The sequence below is a fragment of the Neoarthrinium moseri genome (genome assembly GCF_022829205.1).
Source record: "Neoarthrinium moseri strain CBS 164.80 chromosome Unknown scaffold5_Wmoseri_CBS_16480, whole genome shotgun sequence".
Lineage (NCBI taxonomy): Eukaryota > Fungi > Ascomycota > Sordariomycetes > Amphisphaeriales > Apiosporaceae > Neoarthrinium > Neoarthrinium moseri.
Genome location: NW_026055119.1, coordinates 648,511 through 669,673, shown reverse-complemented (window position 1 = coordinate 669,673; position 21,163 = coordinate 648,511). Strand labels below are relative to the sequence as shown.

General features: G+C 53.3%; 7 protein-coding genes across 7 annotated transcripts; 3 read left to right on the top strand and 4 right to left on the bottom strand.

Moving 5' to 3' along the window:
* Positions 1-14: 14 nt before the first annotated feature.
* On the top strand, positions 15-1,607 carry JN550_002386 (uncharacterized protein; the record flags this gene model as incomplete). Its single annotated transcript, XM_049313675.1, has 3 exons — positions 15-50; positions 121-1,213; positions 1,303-1,607. 3 exons carry the CDS (start codon positions 15-17, stop codon positions 1,605-1,607), a joined length of 1,434 nt encoding a protein of 477 aa, XP_049175677.1.
* Positions 1,608-2,337: 730 nt separating this feature from the next.
* On the top strand, positions 2,338-3,201 carry JN550_002385 (uncharacterized protein; the record flags this gene model as incomplete). Its single annotated transcript, XM_049313674.1, has 1 exon — positions 2,338-3,201. The coding sequence occupies one exon, from the start codon at positions 2,338-2,340 to the stop codon at positions 3,199-3,201; it is 864 nt and encodes a 287-aa protein (XP_049175676.1).
* A 186-nt stretch (positions 3,202-3,387) lies between these two features.
* On the bottom strand, positions 3,388-4,621 carry JN550_002384 (uncharacterized protein; the record flags this gene model as incomplete). The annotated part of the gene is made up of 6 exons (XM_049313673.1): positions 3,388-3,486; positions 3,553-3,704; positions 3,762-3,828; positions 3,886-3,966; positions 4,022-4,199; positions 4,254-4,621. The coding sequence occupies 6 exons, from the start codon at positions 4,619-4,621 to the stop codon at positions 3,388-3,390; spliced, it is 945 nt and encodes a 314-aa protein (XP_049175675.1).
* Positions 4,622-6,340: 1,719 nt separating this feature from the next.
* On the top strand, positions 6,341-7,030 carry JN550_002383 (uncharacterized protein; the record flags this gene model as incomplete). Its single annotated transcript, XM_049313672.1, has 1 exon — positions 6,341-7,030. The coding sequence occupies one exon, from the start codon at positions 6,341-6,343 to the stop codon at positions 7,028-7,030; it is 690 nt and encodes a 229-aa protein (XP_049175674.1).
* A 175-nt stretch (positions 7,031-7,205) lies between these two features.
* Positions 7,206-8,360, bottom strand: JN550_002382 (uncharacterized protein; the record flags this gene model as incomplete). Its single annotated transcript, XM_049313671.1, has 1 exon — positions 7,206-8,360. The coding sequence occupies one exon, from the start codon at positions 8,358-8,360 to the stop codon at positions 7,206-7,208; it is 1,155 nt and encodes a 384-aa protein (XP_049175673.1).
* Positions 8,361-10,919: 2,559 nt separating this feature from the next.
* JN550_002381 (uncharacterized protein) lies at positions 10,920-12,432 on the bottom strand (the record flags this gene model as incomplete). Its single annotated transcript, XM_049313670.1, has 3 exons — positions 10,920-11,050; positions 11,286-12,241; positions 12,311-12,432. 3 exons carry the CDS (start codon positions 12,430-12,432, stop codon positions 10,920-10,922), a joined length of 1,209 nt encoding a protein of 402 aa, XP_049175672.1.
* A 1,006-nt stretch (positions 12,433-13,438) lies between these two features.
* On the bottom strand, positions 13,439-17,092 carry JN550_002380 (uncharacterized protein; the record flags this gene model as incomplete). Its single annotated transcript, XM_049313669.1, has 1 exon — positions 13,439-17,092. One exon carries the CDS (start codon positions 17,090-17,092, stop codon positions 13,439-13,441), a length of 3,654 nt encoding a protein of 1,217 aa, XP_049175671.1.
* Between the last annotated feature and the right edge of the window lie 4,071 nt (positions 17,093-21,163).

Here is a 21,163-nt window from a genome sequence, read left to right as displayed (position 1 = left end):
TGACGTGACCCAACATGTCGATTCCAGGCTTGGGTCAATTCTCTTCGGCGGTACGTTGCAATTGACCTCTGGCCCCCGCTGTTTACCTCTGCAAGACGCTAATCCTTACGACGTGGACAGGCGACGACAGCAGCCTCCGCCGCGGCCGCCTCGGCATCGGCCATCACCACCATCTCGCTGCAGCCCTTCTGGGAATACCGGTTCGAGGTCCCCTTCTCGTCCTCGCTGACCATTCGCCTGCTGTCGGGCACGGCCGAGAAGGATGGCACCGAGCTCGCCCCCAAGAACCCCTACACCTTCAGCGGCACAAAGTCCAAGATCAACACCTGGCTCGGCTGCGAGCTCGAGGTCACCTCCGACAACCCGGGCGCCTACGATGCCTACACGGCCGAGCACGCCGCCGACGAGAGCCCTCTGGTCTCGTACCTGAACCTGCACATGAAGCTCGAGGGCCTGCGGTCCACCGCCGCCAAGGCCATGAACACCGAGGCCATGGGGCCTCGCGTTCTGGTGGTCGGCCCCGACGCCAGCGGCAAGACGAGCCTGGCCAAGATGCTCACGGCCTGGGCGACGCGCATGGGCCGCCAGCCGCTGGTGGTCAACACGGACCCCACCGAGGGCATCCTGAGCCTGCCGGGGACCCTGAGCGCCGCCGTCTTCGCGACGCTGATGGACGTCACGACCGAGTGGGGTGGCACGCCGACCTCGGGCCCGGCCGGCATCCCCGTGAAGCTGCCGCTGGCTTACTACTACGGCCTGGAGCGCCCGGACCAGAACCCGAAGCTCTTCAGGAGCCTGCTCAGCCGCCTCGCGGCCGCCTCGACGAACCGCCTGTCCGAGGACCCCGACGTCAGGCACTCGGGCATGGTCATCGACTCGGCGGCCGTCGATGCGTCGAAGCCCGGCGACCTCGATATCCTGGCACACATCGTCGCTGAGTTCTCGGCCAATATCGTCGTCTCCCTGGGCTCGGAACGCGTGACAGCGGAACTTGCGCGGCGCTTCGCCGGCCAGAAGACGAGTCTCGGTGAGGAGATTGCCGTTGTCGGCTTGGACAAGAGCAGTGGCGTTGCGGAGAGGGATGCCGCGTTCATGCAGAGGGTCAGGGAGAAGGCCATCAAGGAGTACTTTTTCGGAGATGCAAAGAAGAACCTCAGTCCCGGGACGCAAAACATTGGCTTTGAGAGTGTTACGGCGTGGAAGGTCGCCGAAGGTAAGTTTCATTTTCATAAAGCTTCAATTACGGGTTCTTGCCTATTCATGGTACCCTCAGTCTCTGGACCGACAACTAACACTCTACAGCTCCTGACTCGACCTCGGCTGAGGATGACGACGATTTCTACGACCCAGGCGCTACGGACTCCGTCGTAGAGAAAGTAGAGCCGTCCGACATGATGCTCAACTGCACGCTTGCCGTCATGTACGCCGGCACACGCGATCCACCGGATGCCATTCGCGACGCCAACGTCATGGGCTTTGTCTATATCACCGACGTCGATGAGAAGAAGAAGCGCCTCAAGGTTCTGGCTCCCGTGAACGCCAGACTTGGTGATCGACCGCTCCTATGGGGCAGCTGGCCTGAACCCATGGTCAGCTTGCTAGGCTGATTGGGGGTCCGCGTCGTTTGAGCGGACGGACATGCGTCGATGGTTCATATGGTTTAGACATCCTTTTGCCAGTCACGGCTGCTGTCTTGCCCAAAGTCTCACGCACGAAGCTAATTCAGGAAAGCGTCGGAAATTGGGTTGCTAGAGAAAAGGCGTTTTTGGAACGATTGTGAATTTGAGATACCAAGATACAGCCCAAATTTGATTGCACTCGGTCGACCCACGTGTTAGTGTCGCTAGAGTGACTTTGTATTGAGACGCCATGACTCCGTGTATGCATGGTGACCAAAGTTTCTCCAGATATTCACAATACGACCGATCAGGAGCAAGTCCGCGCGTGCTCGCATACCATGGCCGATACTACGTATATATGCCATGGGAACTTAGGTATCGAACTAGTAGCTTACGTTCAACTGTTCAGACTTCTTTGAGCTGATTCGTGAGTACATTGAATCAGTATAGTGTCGCTAACTATCTATATACGCCTGACGAAGTAAACCCTCATCAAATCTGTTCTCAGTCTGCAGTAGCTGGTCCAATGTAAAACCATGATTGGTGGAATAACTAGTGTGGGCAACCAGTTCTTTGGTCTCGGTGTTAAGCAACTACGACGAGCAGCGCACCATGGGGGATTGCGACTGGCTTCAAATAAGAACGGCCAGCTTATACTCAATTGGACTGTATCCTATGCCCTATCAGCTTAAGGTATGCGTACACAGCATTCAACGGCATGTCTACAGTCAGCTCAACTACGCTTAATGCAGACTCGAGCTGGGCTCTTTACGATGAGCAACCACTCGACGGCGCATTCGAGTTAGAGATTCCAGACGGCACAGGCGGTTTTTCGAAAGCAGTCGTCACTAAAGTGTCGAGGCCATGGCTTTTCGGCTATCGCCCTATTGCGAACGCGAACAAGCGAGCAGTCCTCATCTTAGGTGGCGGAGGTTACGTTTCACTCATGGTTGGTCGCGAGGGCATCAGCGTGGCACGGTGGCTGGCGAGTCTGGGGTTTCACGCCTTTGTGCTCGTGCATCGCTTTCCAAATGCCGAGACGGGACCCCAGGCACCACTTGATGATGCGAGGCGGGCACTGGATCTGATTTGCGAGAGGGGCTTCGGAACCCATGGGCTTGGGGTCTGCGGCCTATCGTCCGGTGGGCACCTTGCGTCGGCGCTGCTCGCTGCCTATCCAGCAGCATGGGATCCCGCGCCCTCGACGCTGCCAAGGGTCGAGTTCGCCATCATCGGCTACGGACCCATCTCGACCAACGCAGCCGGCCGTACCATCGTGCCCGATAAGGCTCCGCTGGAGCCGCCGGAGAAGCAGGCGCTTTACGATATGGTGCAACCAGACGTTCAGATACGCAGTCCGGCGCCGCACACCTTCATTGTGTATTCCAGTGACGACCCGGTCGTGCCCGTGGTCAACGCGTACCGTCTTGCCGAGGGTATCAGCAAGGCAGGAGGCCCGGTCGAGCTTCATGTGTTTTCGAGTGCGCCGCACGGGTTTGCGCTGGATACCGAGGGCTTACCGGTCGCCAGGTGGCCGGAGCTCTGTGAGGCTTGGTTACGACAGTATGAGATCTTGCGGTGACAAGATGACGGATTTGCTTCGACTTGACCGGAGTATAGTCACTTCTGAAACGATATAAATCAACAGTTTACATGCCTTCTCCAGCAAAGCTTCTAGCTATGTTCTAGGCCCTAACCTACAATGAAGACCCGTCATATACTTGAATAATTTCCACCAAAGCTGTGATATAACCACTTCAATCTCCTCTCATTGGCATTGAGAGTAATAGTCGTTGGTCTTGACGCAAGTACTTCCGCTTACACAGGTTGTACAGCCGGTGTATCCTGACCCACCGCACTGAGCCCACTGCAGGTACATCGAAGTCAGTTACCTGTCATGTTCACAGCTATTTTGAGCCGGTGAATAACTTACCTGAGCGGCAGCGCAAGACGAAGGCGCAGTCGTGGTAGACACTGCTGTGCTGGTCTTGGTAGAAGTTATCAGAGTCGTCGAGCTAGCCTGGCTCGTCGTGGGGGCCGCTGTTGTGCCGCCTCCGGACGCAGAACAAGTGAATGGATTGGGCCCTGCAACACATGATTAGAACTGAACACTTTCTGGCCATTAGGCGGGCTCAAGCATACCAGGAATAGTGTAAGTGCTAGAGCTGGTCATGGAGTAGATATTAATCAAGAGGCCTGGATCGGTTGCCTGGGAACGCCGTGTTCAGCTTCATACGTCGACATAAAGTCCAGGGGGTCAACAAACCTTGTAGATTCCGGGGATACTGTAAGTCGAAGGTGATGCAGTAGCCTTGCCACCTTTGATGTTGATCTGGGCACATTCCATCTATTTACTAATTAGCAAATTAACGATCTTAGTAGCAGATGAAGCAAGGCCATACGTATAGTTGAGCGCCACCAGCCGACGAGGCCGCGTGAAGGGCGATCATCTCGGCACGCAGTAAGTACTGGCCGTCAGGGATGCAGCTCGGGATGGGAATCGCCTGCTTTCCGGCGTTGTTGATGACTTTCGAAGTGCCCCAGACCCCATTTGAGTACCCGTCCTGGAAGATTTTGAACCTGGAAAAGCTCTATTAGCAGACTGCAATGACTAAACGACCATTTCGAGCTCACCAGCCGCTTCCTATGCCGGAGTCGCTGGTTGCGTCGCCGACCTTCTTGAGATACGCCAAAGTCGGGCCCAGGTGAGACGCATCCATCACATCATCGGGGCCGGAGGTGAGCGTGTGCCTCCAGACAGCCGTCACTGTTGAGCCGGCGGTGACGTCGATGATCTTGTCGCTGGGAGTCGTGGGGTTAGGCCCTCCATTGCAAGCTAGGTCGTTAGACGTGACATCTGTAATCGGACCATCGTAGGACGGTACTCGTATGCCGTAGCCCACACCGTTAGTTGTACCGCCACTCTCCAGCTGCACAAAAATCGTGTGCGCCGTCACGGAGGCCGCGTGGGCAGCTAGTGCGATGATACTTGTCGACTTCATCGTGATGCTGAGACCGTAATTATCCACAAGAAAGTCACACTGCAGCTGGCGATAGCTCTACGAAAGACTGTTCATCAAAGACTTAACCTTTCCATCTTCTCTTGTATGTTTCGAAGTCTCAGATGGTGCCGTGACCACGGAGCCTCAACTAAGCTACTTCACTCCCAAAGCGTCGATAAGGCCCAATGTCCGCCAATCAAGCCCCTAGCTTCTCGCAATCATACGTCCATGAGATCCGAAAACCAGGAAATATTGAAATAAAACTGCTGTCAGGTAGCCTTGATTGGCTGGCGTGCATACCTGCTGGTCGTGCGTCGTACTGTGATTACGGAGGTGGCACCTCCGTCTTCTGTCTCGGTTAGGTGGGCGGAAACCCGTGCAACGGTTCCGGTGCCAAGTCATCCGCCCCGATTGACAGGAACAACCGCGATGTCAAAGACCTTCTATGTACATGATGTGGCTCCGCCGGCGCCTGGGCATTGTCCTTTTGGGTGTCAGAATGGCATCAAACGCAGGGTGTTCCGTACTGAATCATAGTTTGTCGGATGCACGGAGCGACCGCTATTGCCACGCCCCTGAAATTGCCGATGAGGCTGATACGCACCGTGATATACTTGCAGCAACCATTCAATCATGACTGCTGCCATAAATATGTATGTCATCATTAATCCACAAGGGTCGTGGGTGACTGGGGCAGTTTGTCATGAGATACCTGACTCTACGTTGAATTATCAATCAATCCCCCGAGGATACGGCGACCATGTTGCTCCTTTCTCGATAAAAGATTTTTCGACAGTCAAGGCAAACTCTCACTTGGTGCACGTTCTGCATAAGTCAGGCATCGTAGCCAGGGACAGATGTTGACCTGTTATACGGCACGGTGATCAATTGTATGAACATTGAAGTGTGCGCATGGTAGCCACGCCCAAGGTCAGTTTGTGGATCGCTTTTGTTGCAGCCGTATACCGTTGCTAGTAGGCAGACGGTCTGTTGGGATCTGGCCACTATTGGACGGGAAGTATATAGCCAGTATAGGTCGGACAAGCTGGGCAAAAATCTTGCCTCACCAACGAGTGCACAGGTCGGAACAATAGGAAACACAAAGAAGAGATACTTTGGTTGTTTCAAATTTCTAGCACTTCATGATGTTCTATTTTCTTTTCCGAAAGGTGACGGGTGTGTCACCACTCTGATGCAGCTCGGGAAGCACAGCGAGAGACGTTAACTACGACATTGGAAGAGCTAATGAAGTTGTGGCCATTCGGCATATCCATCCACTCAGATATGCATATCTGCAAACACACTCTTTAATAACGCAAAAGACATCGCTCGTGCCTTTCTTAATCTCGAAGATTTTGACAGGGATCTGGCAAAAGAAATCATATACAAGCTGAAGTCATCTGCCAGGCAGTTGACACATGGGCTGACACTGCCTAGCTAATCCGTTCGGCGCGAGGCGGTGAAGTGATGTCGGAAATCGACGGCAAAGCGCCGCAGTCCTAGGTGATGATCCAGCGGGAAAACTGGTCCCTGTGCTCGGCAGGGGTGGTGACGGATACCGACCGTATCACCAAGGTATTGTACACAAACCAAGACATCATCATAGACAGACAACAGAGTTTCAAAAGCTGGCTTGCGCTGAGAAATTCATTACGAATATTCCAACGTTTCTGCCAATCCCAGTCGACTCACCACTACATTTAGTTCCCTGCGGCAATCATGAAGTTGACGTTTTACCCCGCGCAGAACCCCAATAAATCCGGTGTTCTTGTCGTTCCTGGTGGAGGGTACGGCTATGTGTCGCTCGGTAACGAAGGAAGCCCACCTGCAGAATGGCTGAATCAGCGCGGTTTCGATGCTTGGGTCCTCGAGTATACTGTGGCCTGCGACGAGACGCCTGCACCCATATACCCAGCGCCGCTTAACGAGGCTTTGGATGCCGTACGGCAGATCCGCGCTGAGGGCCGCGTTGTCAAGCTCGGCATCTGGGGCTGGTCTGCAGGAGGCCACCTAAGCGCTATCACTGTTACGAACGCTGAGGCGCATCTAGACTTTGCTATTCTGGCGTATCCCGTCATATCCATGCAGCCGGGTACGACCCACCCCGGGTCGCTGCACAACTTGCTGGGCCACGATGCCGGCGACGAGTTGCGCGGGTCGATGTGCGCCGAAAGGCGCGTGACTAAACATACGCCTCCGGTCTTCTTGTTTCATACTGGCAACGATGCCGCGGTCCCGGTCCAGAACTCGCTGCTCTTCGCTTCAGCCATGGCTAATCATGGCTGTGCCTTCGAGGTCTTAATCCTCCCCGATGGGCCTCATGGCGTTGGCCTTGCCCTGGATGATCCCAAGTTGACTTGGACAGGGGAGCTGGACCGCTGGATTAGGACATTCATCGTTGCGCCCTGATAACGTATACGAACGGTAACACCACTGCGGTCAGAAGTATGGCAATCAAGCAGTCATCTTAGAGATACATGATTATCAGATAGATAGATTGAGGAAGCGCTTGTCTGTCTTTTCCGCCTTGATTTAAATTTGGGAAGTATTTATTGATTTGATACTTGCAGGCATGCAGTGTACTTTAGACATTAGTTGACTCAGACCCATTTCCACCGCCGCTGTATATGATCTCCGGCCAAGCGTCTGATGATCCATCAAATATTGACTGCGGTTTTCCCAATAAAGTGTAGTCAAAGAAAGCTCTAATGAATGTTCGAGTAATATTGATCATGCGGTACCCGTTGATAGGCCCGAGGGTGCTCTGTTGAATACCGAAGACTTCTTTCCAGAACGTCCTATCGCTGAAGTCGTGGTGGAAGGAGCCGTTCACGTTCAGCTGCCTCCACCAACCCGTCTGCGCCGCGGGAAATGTAGCCCATGTAATGTCGGACCTATTTGATCCAAAATGCCCGGTGTTTCCGAAGAGGAATACAGGTCGCGCGGCATCCACTGAGGAGTCATTGGCTCTGAGATCGCCCCAGAAGGTCCCGTCAACATTAATTCCCGATTTGATGCGAGGATCCTTAAGCAGCGCACCCAACGCTGCAGACCCACCTAGCGAGGTGCCAAATGTGCCAATGTGCGTCGTGTTGACCGAAGACCCGAGCTCGCGAGAAATGTCTGGGATGTTGTTGATGAATGCGATTGTTTCATTAACCCTAATGTTATGAAGGGCCGTCACAAATTCAGGAGTAAATCCAACTGATATGACAGGGAGCCCGTAAATTCCAGTACCATTAGGAAATCTGACAAATGGTTGCTCGTAAGGATGGTCCAATCCAAATACTGTATAGCCGTGTGAAGCCAAGTCGGAGAGTATTATCGTGAAGACCTCAGTTGGTGGGCCCGCCCCGCCCGGTCCGAAGACGAGAGTAGGAAATGAGATATTATCAAGTGCTGGTGCGTTTCTTGCCAATGTTGACGTCAAAGACGCCAGGTCGCCAGCTGAGAGGTTGTATGTAGTCTCCCACAAGGCAGCCACCGCAGGATCGAGGTATGGTTCTGCGATGTTGCCATAGCGTGCCGATGTTGGGTAGAATGCCGTTGCTAAAAATGACGTGCTCACATTGCCTGGAGCGACGGGGTCTTCTGTGTTGACATAGTCTATCTCAAACTTTCTCACACCAACAGCATAAGGCCCGGTTGGTGGTGGAATAGCGCTCCCTCCTACTTCAGAGGCAAGCGTTGCATGATTGAGCATCGCCCAGAAGGTAATCTGAGTATGTACGGCACGCATCTCTTGTGTTGAAGGAATACGGAAATGGGTAGGGGCTTGCTTAGAGACGCGCGAGCATAAGGCTGAGGCTGCATATATACAGAACGCTGCTGGGGCTATTTCAAAGATCAGTTTTATCTCGGTTTTATGCGCCCATCGCATGCCGCATGCAACTAGAGTCTTGGATTCTCAGTTCTATACGTCAAACACCGCACAGTCGCGCCGAAAGAAGAAGGTCAACGTTGCGTTGTGCTGACCTTGCAGTATTATTGCGGGGACGACGCAGCAAACCCTGCAGTGGCTGACAGGGCTTGACTTCTTCCATCCGGCTAGTCTCCCGGTGTGGTAGTACGAGAAATCCTTCAGGACTTTAGTGCTAAAAACTTTGTAGGATACCTCTAAGCCCTAGAATTGCCATTGACCAAGAACCTAGTTAAATCGTATAGGACGATGAGCTCTTCGACATTCAAAACGTAACGAGATAATGATAGAGCGTACCACTTACAGATTGGCTTGAGGCTACCTCTAAGTTCAGCAAGACGTCAACTTATGGTTATGACTACTCTGAAAGTATCACACAGGGTAAAGAGCCCGTGAATCACAAGAGAAACGTGTGCTGTAGCTACTTGTTCTGGCCTTCGAGATGTAGGCAAATAGGCAATACGTATTAAGAATATGCACGTTCTATCCCAGAAGCCCTCTGAAGGCTTCGAGACCCACTAATGGAAGCTGAAATTTCAAGGACCAACAACTTTCCAAAGCGTTTTCATCATCTGACAAAAACGGCAGTAGGTCACTCGACCTAATACACCTTACCTCCCCCTTATCGAGCAAGATAGATGTCATTGCCGTTCCCTGTAGGTGACGACTTGGCCGACATGATGCAGGTGGCTGTCCGAGTCTACACTGCAAACCTACAGCTAAGTGGTGGGCTTCTTAATCTTTTGGTTTCCATCGGCCACGATGCTAATAAGAGGCATATCAGCTACTGGCAGATATCGCGGTGATCGCTCTGTGAGACATGTTGTCTCACCGCCACCGCATCACCGGTTCTGTTAGGAGACATTAGGCGCGCGTGGCGCTCACGACTGCAGCTTAAGCGGTTGTTTTGAACGACACGTACACGAGTTTGTTATGGCTGTTGATCTGTTGTTTGTATCTTTCAAAGCTATTCAGGAAGATGTCCTATCTATATGTAGCTCTTCGCGTCGATTTACCACTACCCATCCATCATCATGCTTATGCGACGAACACCGCTCCATCGTCCTAGCCGGATTATGACCATCGTAATAGCATTTTCGGTTGTTCTCTTTCTCTTCTATACCACTGAACCGAGACGTCGATCGTACTCCTGCAAGACGTTTTCATCCTGTCTATGGAACAGACCACACAGTTACCTGCATCCTCTACCAGTTGGACCTCCGCTTGAGCGCAGAAGTGAGATCCTGAGCGATGGAACGGAGTACTTCAGCAGGGAGATTAAAGGAAGTAATCCTTGTATCTTGATCCTCGCTTTAAGCAAGGACGAGTCATCTTGGAGTAATGACTTCCGATCAACGGGCAGATCGATTTATGATTTCTTAGACTTGTTGGTCTCTACCGACTTGGACTTCGGATCAGTGTCATTAAGCTTGATGACGTCTTCTCAAACTGAGTTTCATGAATTCCGAAAGGCAACGGCGGAATTCCCGTTCGCAAGAACTGCGATTTACCATAGACAAGATGACGGCCCGCCGCTCAGTTATCATGAGAGGCATAATCCAGCCGTTCAAAATCAACGTCGAGCATCTATTGCTGCAAAGAGAAACTACCTCATGCTTCGAAGTCTCCGAGACGAAGTTCATATGTTCTGGATTGACGCCGATGTTGTGGAATTCTCACACGGCGTTATACAGACGATGCTGACCCATTCAAAGACGCAGGCAGATGCGGGTCTTATCACAGTACGCTGCCAGCAGCACCTGATAGGAAATTACGACAAGAACGCTTGGGTGGTTGATCGGACGGCCTCTTTTATTCAAGGCACCATTGCAGACAGTGATCGAGAGCGAGCCATAGAAGAGCACGTCAAATCGAGAAAACTTGTGGATGAGTTGATTGAAGGTACGAGTGACGACGATTTGCTTCCGTTAGACAGCGTTGGGGGAACTTTACTATACATTCGATCGAGTTTGGTTCGGCAAGGCCTAGTTTTCCCAACATATCCCGTAGTTGGGGCCACGTGGAGTCAAAGCGGCTGGATTGGTGTGGAAACCGAAGGGCTATGTTATGCAGCGTCACATTTGGTAGGGGGACGTTGTTACATTCTAGGTGGAAGTCATCATGTGCGCCATGCTGATTGGGGATGAAGACCCTGCACAGAATGCACCAGCATTCATGATCCACAATATCTCAGGTATAGTCTGTTACGGGGATATTTCAATCGCCCAATGCCGTTTATATATATGGACACCGCCTAGTGTTCTCGCTTCTGAAGTGCACCCGGATACTTTGAGCACTATAGTCACTTACCAGTACAGTAGAGATATTGCTTTAAACCGCTCTCCCTCCAAGTGCACCTCCGTGCTGCTGCTCTGCTGATTAGTTTTTGTCGACACCTGCCCAGCAAGTATACATATCATCATCCCGCAAGCTGGGGGTCTTGGCAAAGAAACTATTCATGGTAACTATTTGTGTCCATTCAAAGGAACTGAATGAACTGTTTCTCATCCCTGAAGGCGCATTAGCTCTGAGTTGTAAAGCCAGCAACACAATTGCAAATGCTTAAAACGCCAAAAACTATTCACCCAACGAAAAGATCCGGCAGGATTTCATGACACTGGTGGCAGGCTACTCGTCTGCTAAGAAGACAAAAGCGCTCGAGTACGGTGCATAGGGGCGGAGTAAGCATATACTTGTAGTCCAACCCCTATAGAGGGAGAGAAGTAGTGAAATGTATCGACTTACATTGTTGAAATAGTCCGAATATCCTTTCTGAATTCCTCGGAAGACGAGCGCCTCTTCGGAGAAGAAGCTCAGGATAGTAACATTCTATTACTAGTCCCTGCACAGAAGGATTCAAAGCACTTTCCAGTGCAACCTCAAGGAATGACTTTTCAGAACCCTCTATATTTCTAGTTCCGTTGATGTCGAGCTCTATTCCCGCGATTGTCAAGATGTCATATCGCCAGAAATCCCAGAAGCTGCGCTCGGATTTGACCAGGATAACCTTAGCCATTGCTGCCGCGTCCATGCTCACACCCACCTCGATGAGGTACTTTATGGTTGCAATGGGCATCTGTTCCGGCATCATACGGTAGTCGAAGTATCGCCATGCGGGTCGCGTGGCAGTCAGTGCCAATCTCAGAGCCTCACAGAGGATTCCATCCTTCTCGGGTGGCAGAGCTGCTATGATGGCCTTTGATACATCCAGTAGCGTGTCCAAAAGGACTGATCGGTGGAGAAGCTTGGTTTTCAGCTCCAAGCTAAGCTTGTCGCCCGCTCTTATAACCAATCTTGCCGCTGTAACGCTGTTCTCGTGTCTGACGGCGTGCTCACAAGCAGTGTCACCCCACCTCCCGTGCGGGACGGTCGGGTCAGCACCGTACTCAATCAGCGCGTCGACGGTACCTGCCGTACCATAATTGCTTCCAGCGTGTATAAATAGTGCATAATTGAGGATGCCTTGAAGTCCATGAGCCCCCAAGCGGCCCGAACGGATGATCAGGTGGACCATCTCTGAGAGGTTGGCTTCGCAGGCAGTGTACAGGTTGGTCGGGGAGACTTCTACCTCGTCCATCAAAAGAAGCCGCTGCACAGACTCCACTCTGTTGTTACTGATCGCAATGTCCAGAACAGATGCGCAGCGAACCCCGCCCATCTGTAAAGAGTCTCGTTGCAGACATATCGTGGATCTGTGCGGACTATATGGACAACGTAAGTCGGGTGTAAATCTGTCGCAACTACACTGCAGAATGGCTCTGCAAGCGGACCTGATACCCAAATCAGCTCCATAGGCAATAAGTAGTTCCAATGCATCCCATCTGCCATGGATAACGGCACCAAATAGTGGAAGGCTCGACGGCTTGCGACAAGCGTCAAAGCCATCCAGCATTGGGGGATGAACCGCTTGGCACGCCTCGATTGCTGTTTGAAGAGATTGGAAAGACCAGTCATGGCTGACAGCAAACATTACTAAGTTCGGAAGATCCGATGGGGTCCAATTCCTTTCGCCGACGTCTGGCATCAAGGATTTGTGCTCTAGCGCCACCCTCTTATAGAGGTAGAACTGTAGGTTCTCCCAACTATACACACAGCAACGACCCAGTCGGCAGACATCGCCAATGCTGAGATGATCGGCCAGACACACCATCAAATCAAAAGGCAGATCATGCAAGTTTCGTGTCATCTTTCCGCAGGAAGGATTACGGTAGACGTGTCGAGGTGGGATTAATAGATGAACGCCGAGAACTGATCTTGCAGGCTCCTTTTGTATGGTTAATGAGTGAATTAAAAGACTTCGTCCCGGCCAAAAGTGGTGCGTAGCTGACGAAAGCCAACTTGACTGCCTAGAGGCGGAGTGTCCTGACATGAGTGAATGAGGCGCGGTCACTGGACAGGCAACAATCAATGGCGGAAGCTCACAAACGGAGAACTACAATGCCGACGTCACCTCTGCCGCTTACCACGGAGGTATTTCATTGGAATGTCATTCCTTTCTACCATACTTGATGCATCATGTCTATATCTTGGTCCCTAGTCATATCGCTGTGCCATCTAGAAACGCCACGCTATTCTGTCTTCCTCGTGTGAACCATTAGTTAATTCACGCAATGCATATCCCTCCTCTTTGACCGACTATGCATTATTACCAGCCATGTATGCCTCCAAGATATGAACCACAAACTCGAAATCAAATGCTCAGGGGTATCTCAACGCATCTAGCTGATGGGGTGGTAGTACAAATGGACTTGCGTGGATGTCCATGAAAACAGCAATAAAAACAATGAAACAAAAATCAAATGACAACGGTGAATAGGCCGTCAAAAGTCGTAGATCATCGCCCTCGAGCACCCTTCGAAGGCACTTCGTCGCATACAGGAACGCGGCGGTGGTTGCCATCATGCGTCCCCAAGCTCAACCTCTTCGAGCCACGTCCTGACTGCACCTTTCAGCACACTCTCCTTCTCACTTGAAGTCTCATAAGTGACCTTCCCAGAAGCGGAGCGGCCCTGTCTCTCCCTCTGATCAACCACGTTCTGCACGATGTTTTCGAGAGCAGACAGGACAACTGTCTTGCACTCTGCGCGAGGCACCTCCAGGGCTTCAGGCTGATTCGGTGACAGGTCAGGCAATCCTGGCTCAGAAACTTCACTATCCCGTCGTTCTCGCCTTTTGCTAACAGACCGTGACGAGTTCGCCGAGTTCTCTTGACTGTTATGCACTGTCTGTGCAATAACCCGCTCCACAGCTTCAATCAAGGATTCGTCCCAGGTAAATAGGACCTCTTCCTCAAACTTCTCTTTCAGAGGTTGCTCGTATGGTGACAGAGCAGGGGTTATCATTGAAGAGCTGTACGGGTTGGTGGAACTCGACAAGCGTTGCCCACTGCTTCCGTCCGAGGGTACTTTGGGCTTCACAAGTCTACGGAAGCTGACTCGCTTGATGGTAAAGTTTGTGGTGTCCGCAATGATAGCACTGCTGACGTCCACCCACTGCTCGGCGGGCCACGCAACAGGGAGCTGCTGAGTATGATAAGAAGGAGTCGGCTCTGCCTTCAGAGACTCCTTGACCTTCTCAAAAAGGTCCGACTGCGGAGGAATCGCCTGCAACGAAAAGTCCGGATGGAATTGCTGCAACCATCCGGCTACGTTGAGCGGGGCCTCCCCGTCTATGGCAACCCTCGAAAACTGCTCAAAGCTGTCCACCCCGGTACCAAAACCAGGGGTAGAAAGATAGCCGCTGCTTGACGGAGAGCTGATAGCAGATTCAAAAGACGTCAAATAGTCTGGGAATTGGACATCAACATCGATCACGCCATCATCTGCGGAAATTGAGGTTTTCACCGGAGACTCAAAAGCTCCTGAGGGGTCAGGGGTCCGCTTGGCAGTCTCTTCGGTCGGGATCTTACGCTCTACTGTACGAGGAGTGTCGGGCTGAGCTGCAAGGCCTTCGGGAGGCACCTGATCCACTTCGAAGTCGTCTCGAGTTGGAGTTTCCACCGCTATTTCGCTAACCATTTCCGCCAGCCTGTCCATTCTTTCTGCCGGCTTTGTCGGAGATTGCAACGGGCTGTCACGGCTTGTTGTGAAATCCAGAGTCTGTGTGGTACTAGCTGTCGAGTCCCGGCGCCTTGCACTCCAGAGTCCACTGATAACACTCCCCCAGTGAGAACTCCGGCGGCTAGAATCAATACTGGCCATGCTGGCGTGCCCTGTGCTGTCGCCTCTTCTCAGGGTGCGTTTCAGGTCATCGGCAGCCATACTCCCACTGCTGCCCGGTCTGTTAGTTCTCCGCGTGTTACTTCGATGGACGCTCGAGAAGTGCGGAATGGCAGCATCCGGGGTGATGGTGTGCGTGGTTGCTGCACTACTCTTTCGGGTGTTCAGGTCACTTCCATGTGTCGTCGCTGTCATTGGCTTAAACAGGGTAGCATCCGATGGTCTCCGACGATGGTGGCTATCCATGCTTAGATGGTCCAGTTGTGCGGGTATACCAGTGACAGATCTCGTGGTAGCCTGTGACTGTATGCTGAAGCTGCGTTGGTGCGACGCGCCCCTTTCTCTTTGGCCGCCAGGGCGTCGGTTGATTTTCCGGCGCAGAGACTCTTCCTTCAGGATTGGAATGATATATGAAGGGGGCGAATGTGAGAACGAAGCCGACGTGTTTGGCCTCTGAGCTCGAATGGTGGGCAGCTGCTGATTAGCTGGGAGAAAGGCGGACAGCAGAAAAATGAGGCGCCTTGCAGCCATCTTGTTGTTGGAAACAATAATGGTCCGCGAGGGTAATGATGTGTCCTCCTCGCTCTTTGCCTTCTGTTGCTGGTAGTGTCGTCTCCGGTACCAGATGGGACTTAATGCTTGGAGCCAATCCGTGTGGGTTGCGAGAAACCCCGTCAGAAGGTTGAAGAAGAAGAAACCTTGCTCTTTTGCTCCAGCATATTTGGCAACCCATCTCGCTTCCTCTCGCCAGGGGCCCCAGCGTCCTTGTCCTGTCACTACCCTCGTTGCCCGCAGGCCCGACACAATGCGCACGCGCGCTGTGTCGACCGCGCGGCTGAGATGCTGCTCCTGCATCAGGCAGTTTGGCTGAAGGGTAACCAATTTGGCATTGGTCTTTGCAGGCTTCATCTGCATAAGTGAGGCGTTGGATCCCCGTCTACCGTTGACCGATGAATTCCTGACGACCTGCGCCGAGGCTGCTGGCTGATGCGGATCCGGAGACAGGTAGTCCGCTTGTTTCAGCATAGGGAACAACGTGGTGGCAACGACAGACTGAAGGTGCGTCAAAGTTCTCATGATGATGTCCCAATGTTGCGTGATTGCATCCATCTTGTCTTCTACTTCATTGCCGTAGCTAGACTCGAAGGAATCAGCCGCGCCCGTGCCCACCATGGTCCAACCAGCACGGCGGGCTGAGCTGAAGGATGATGGGAATGAGTCCTGCTCGGTGTAGGAGCTCGGGCCACGGAATGTAGGCTTGGTACCCAGGGTGGCCGAAGGTGTAGGGTCCGGCGGTAGTTGAAGAACCAAGGCCACAGCGTACATGGGAGTCCGCTTCTGCTTAGGCTGCAACTTCTTCTTCTTGACGCCAGAGTCATCTGGAGAGCACGGAAAGGGGAACCCGCTGCCATCCTCGGAGAAGCGACTATGGGGCGTCACGCCGGCATTTGGAGACTCTGGGTCGTCTATTGGGAGGTTGACAGGAAATAGGCGAGTGACCAGAATCTTCTTGCGGTCACCCGCCCTGTTCGTCGCGTTGGATGGCGAGAACGGGGCTGCGGCCGCCTCAGATGTGAACGACTGCGAGAGTCGACTGGAACGCATGCTCGCCCTGCCCATGGAACCTTTGCCATCCCCCACGAATGAACTCGCTACCTCGGGTCGGCTGTCGCTAGGCACGATATGGACCTTTGTTGAAGTTCCTTTATAGGACATGACCTCGGTGTTCGCAAAGATGCAACTGGTGAAACTTGACAGCTCCTCGCGGTATTCTCTGGCGGCACGCTGTGCCTCGCTCTCAGGCGAGCTGTAGTTGCGCGCCTGGAAGGACGGCCGCCGGTCGAATGCGCCCTGCCGCTGTTGCGGGCTGTCCGGTTGGATGACCATGGGCCTCGTCTGACTCAAGCTCGTCTTCCTCGGGGAGGTTGGATTCCGGCGGAGGTCCTTCATGAAAGTCTGGTTATGCGGAGTCCCGGGCGACTGGCGTGACTCGGGTGCGGGTACAGCCGGTGCGGGATGACTGTCAAACAGTAACGACGGGTTGACAGCCCCCAGACTATCCTGCATGATAATAACCCGCACATCTCGCGCATCCAAATCGATATCGCCGTCATAATCGAAGGTGCTCGTGGTGCTCGGCGGCAGTGATGAAGCTGAAGAGAGCGGAAACACCTGATCCTGGTTGAAGAGTGTCTGAGCGTCCGGAAACAGGAGGCTGCGCGTATGTATCTCTTCCTGGATGGACTCGGGCGACACGTTGACTGGGATGTACTCTTCCTGGGGCGATGCTGCAGCGGCCGTCCCCGAGGTGAGGTTGAATAGTTTCCCCAACATGGTGGCCGGGGTCCTTTGAGAGGCTCAAGCCGGCAAGACTGTGAGGTTCAAAGGGATGCGTGAGCGTCCCTTACGCGCAACTTTTCCGACGCTGGCTCAACAGGCCTCCATCATCATCATCGTCACAAGATGTGTCAAGTTGTCGTCGGTCATCATGTCAGTCACGGGAAAGGAAACCACAGAGAAGCGTCGTGCACCCCAAGGCCGACGGCGAAGAGTGCTGCCCCGCGTGATCGCTGGCGGGCGGGTCGTTGGCTGGGGCTGAATAAGAATATCTGGTTGGGCCAGGCGCAGGAGACGGAATGGATTATGTATGCTCAGACGAGATCCGGGTGGACGAGGAAGCTTAATGACCCGCAGAAGTGTGGTTTTGCTGCTGCAAGTAAGTGGCCTAGCAGCGAATGGCGAGGTCTCCGATCCCCGGCCCCGATGTGAGACTACCGTTTAAGGCTTGAGGTATGAGGCGTCGGCTTTCTTTTTTGGCACGTCTGTTGGACCGGTCTCCAGAGAAGGCTGGTCGATCGGCCGACCCAGAAACGCCCTTTTGGAGAGGCGAGTCTGAGAGATTAGAGAATGAATATGCAACGGGCTGGAGGGGGAAGCACCGGACGGGACGCGAGAAAGAAAGAGAGAGCAACTAGCGAGGCAAGATCGGTAAGATAGAACTACGAGACGGCGGCGGCCGCTAACGGGGCTATCAAGGATGCGTGGTGGAGAGGTGCGAATCGAATCTCGCAGCGGGCGGTGGACTGGCGGCCAGCACTTCTCGCGGCCAAAGCGATCCGAAAGCATGGACCCTTACAACATGACGTCTCACCGGTTGCGAGATTGTGCACAGCAGCGTCGAGGGGAGAACCTTGCAGCCCTCGCCCAAGTGTCTCTTCCGTTCCTTTGGGCGGTGAACCTTGGGGGGGAGGGGGGGAGGGGATGGGATTGGGATTGGATTTGGGCCACTGGCTTGACTGGCCCCGACGGGGGACGGGGCGGATCATGAACGTCGAACCGGCGGGCTGGGTTGCTGGGTTGGGCAGACGACCCGGCGTCGAAAAATTGGGCCAGATTGATCATTTCATTACATATCGCGCCCTCGCACGGAAAGAGATGCCGGAATGGCCCCTCACTAAGTACTAAGACCCCTCTACCGCGTCTACTATAGTGCAAGTCGGATCGCGCCCTCGTTCGCGTCCGCCGGCGCCTGTTGCAGAGCTCGAGGGAGCTCTCTGGTCTGGCTGTCCGGCACCTGCAAGAGCTGTCCCCTGCTTGTGCTAGACGACGGGAAATGCGACCGACCACCTTTCCTCGCCAGCAGGCGGCCGAGCAGAACGTTCGCAAGTTGCATCTGTTTGCTCCGCGCTGCTCGCTGCCAGATGCCAGTGGAGCGATACGGAGAGATAAGCAACACCGTCACCCTTGCCCCTCGACCTCCCCCCGCCCCTCCTGCCCTCGTGGCTCCGCAGCCGGTATCAGAAGCAAAATGCGGTCTGGCGGTGAATGGGAAAATAACGTGTTCTGGCGTTCTGGCGGCCTTCTAGCAGCTCTGGGTATGGGCGTAAGGTGGCACTTCCCACCTTATTGCAGGGGGCTGCAGCGCGAATCCACAGGGGTCTTCTCCAGGATTTCGACGCCAGTTGCGGCCCACTCGCTGTTGGCTGGCTCGGGGCGGTGGGGCCTGCACTGCGGGCCCCGACATTTCTATTCCCAGATTGCCAGAGAGCGCCCAGACTCCAGAATCCCAGCCAACCTGACAGCCAGCCCCCAGCCGCTTTAGCAGGCTGGCAGGCAGGCAGGCAGGCTACGGTAGAAAAGCTGACAGGCCACCCCTCAAGCTGCCGGCTGTAGAACAATCAAAACGTCGCAGCACCCGAGGTATGTAGCATTCTTGTGCGACCTGATACGTAGGGCATCAATGGCACTGGATGAAGACACGGCAGCTATTGGGCCTCGAGATACCGATCTGACGCTCTCATCTCCGGGCTTCTCCTGACCCTGAATGATCGTCTAGGAGTACTAGTGATGTACTGTGCTTCGTAGGCAAGCAGGCAGGGAAGGAATCCCATCTGTGTACTTCACACATTATCTATAGTAGATAGTAATCGACATCGTATCCCAGACTCTCAGAGCCGGGCAGGCAGTGGACGCCAAGCTGTTTCGGCGTAATGACTAACAAACGCCGTCGGAGAATTGAATCTGCATACAGCAGTAGCACCGCAACGGGTCAAGTTTTCGGCATTCGCCCCAACAAGGTTCGCTGCTACATAAGTCAAGTCATCACGAACGCGGAAACCCGAGGTTGATAATATCGTATCGCACGTAGCCCGACGCCAACCTCTGCCCTCTCTACTGTAGACTGTCCATAGGTTAGTGGAGGCCGAGGCTGCAATCAACCAGATCTGACTGAAATGTCCCCCAGGTGTATCTATCGCCTCCGGCAGATCCGCGCAGAAAGACAGCTCATGACTAAGTTGATCACTCGATAGGTTCGACAGAGCCCCTGGCTTGCCGGGGGCCTTTCGTCAAAGGCAAACCGACCTCCATCACCCAAGTTACGGAAAGCTTCCGCGTGCATTTTTGGGCAGACTATCCAGGTACATAAATGACGAACTCAATTAACTCAATCGCGGTATCCCAATTGGCTCTCTCGGTATCATCCTTCCAAGAAAGTCTCAGCGCTCGCAGCTCCCCACCACCGCGTTTAAGTCAACTTCGTATAGTAATTGATGAATGTCCTCGTTTGGCTGCCGAACGTCGAGAATGAAAAGAGGCTCGAGCCAGGCAGTACATGCATGGTCACTGCAGAGCCTTATCTCAGAGCTAGCCATCTCAGCGACTGCGTCCCGTGTAACTACGACATTTCGACAACACGGGACCGTATGGGTCTCGCTCCTCCACAGCATGCTTACAATGGATGACATGCATACGAACCAGAATGCTGTGGTGTACCCATAAGCCCCCTTAATGCCCTTCTGCCCTCGACTTTGCCATGGACCTTCACTTGGCTACATAGTAGGTCGGGTCTACTAAGGTTGGGGGCAAATGGGATTCACGTCCGACTTAGTAGCATCATAGGCAGCCAGGCAGTCCAGCGGACAGGTCAGGCCAGTCAGTCAGCAAGCTCCTCGCCTTGCATCGCATTACACATGTCGCGCCCGCTATTTGCTGCACCTAAGTGCTAGTTGCTGTCGCTTGCACGGTAGTCAAGACCCCTCGCCGTTATTCTGTGGGCACTTTTCATACAATGAGTTACATAATGGCGGGGCTGACTCCGTTGAATTGGAGATGGACCTTTGTTGGAGTTGACTTGTTGGAGGTTTTCGGCTGGAGATGGCAATTGGAGACCTGGGTGAATGATTTTGACTCCAACATCTCCCTTCTCTCCAGTCTATATGTCAGGGCTCCTTAGCAACAGACTCCGCATCCTCCTACCATGTACCGGAGCCTGGGGTGCATGATGCTGTATCTTGGACGGGCTCGCTTAATATTCGTGTATGCAAATGTGCGTTCATCCCCAGCATTTTAGGAGACCAGCGACGCTACAGCCTTCGCATTGTTGACTTCGATGCCGGGTTTTCTCCGTTCAGTGGCTTCACAAGAAAATCCTGCACGGGCGCTCCGCAGACTAAGCCTTACGACCCCACCGTCGGCCCTTCACGATGTTCGGATGTATAATAGAAATTGAATCGAGTCGCGTGCCAGCAATCTCATTACTTGCAACCGCTCCTAAAGCTTACACTTACTCAGCAGGGTAACGATTTGCTCATCTTAGTCTGGCGGAACTAGCTTGAGGTCTGCTGTCTCTGAATTATAGTACCAAGCCAATGGTATACCCATTGTTCTATTAACTATGTGCCTGCAAAGAGCTTCATCATTGAAGTGGGGGTTGTGTGTGTGTGATGCCGTGTGGTTGATAGATTGCCACGCCGTTGAAGCCATGGCATCGAATCAACGGAAATCACCAACATTTTGGCAGCACACGACGCCACCTCGCTTATTCCGGCTAGACATTCGCCAGATTGTCATCCAGAATTGGCGTACGCGATGGGACAAGACAGAGAACCACACCTAGCAGAGTCT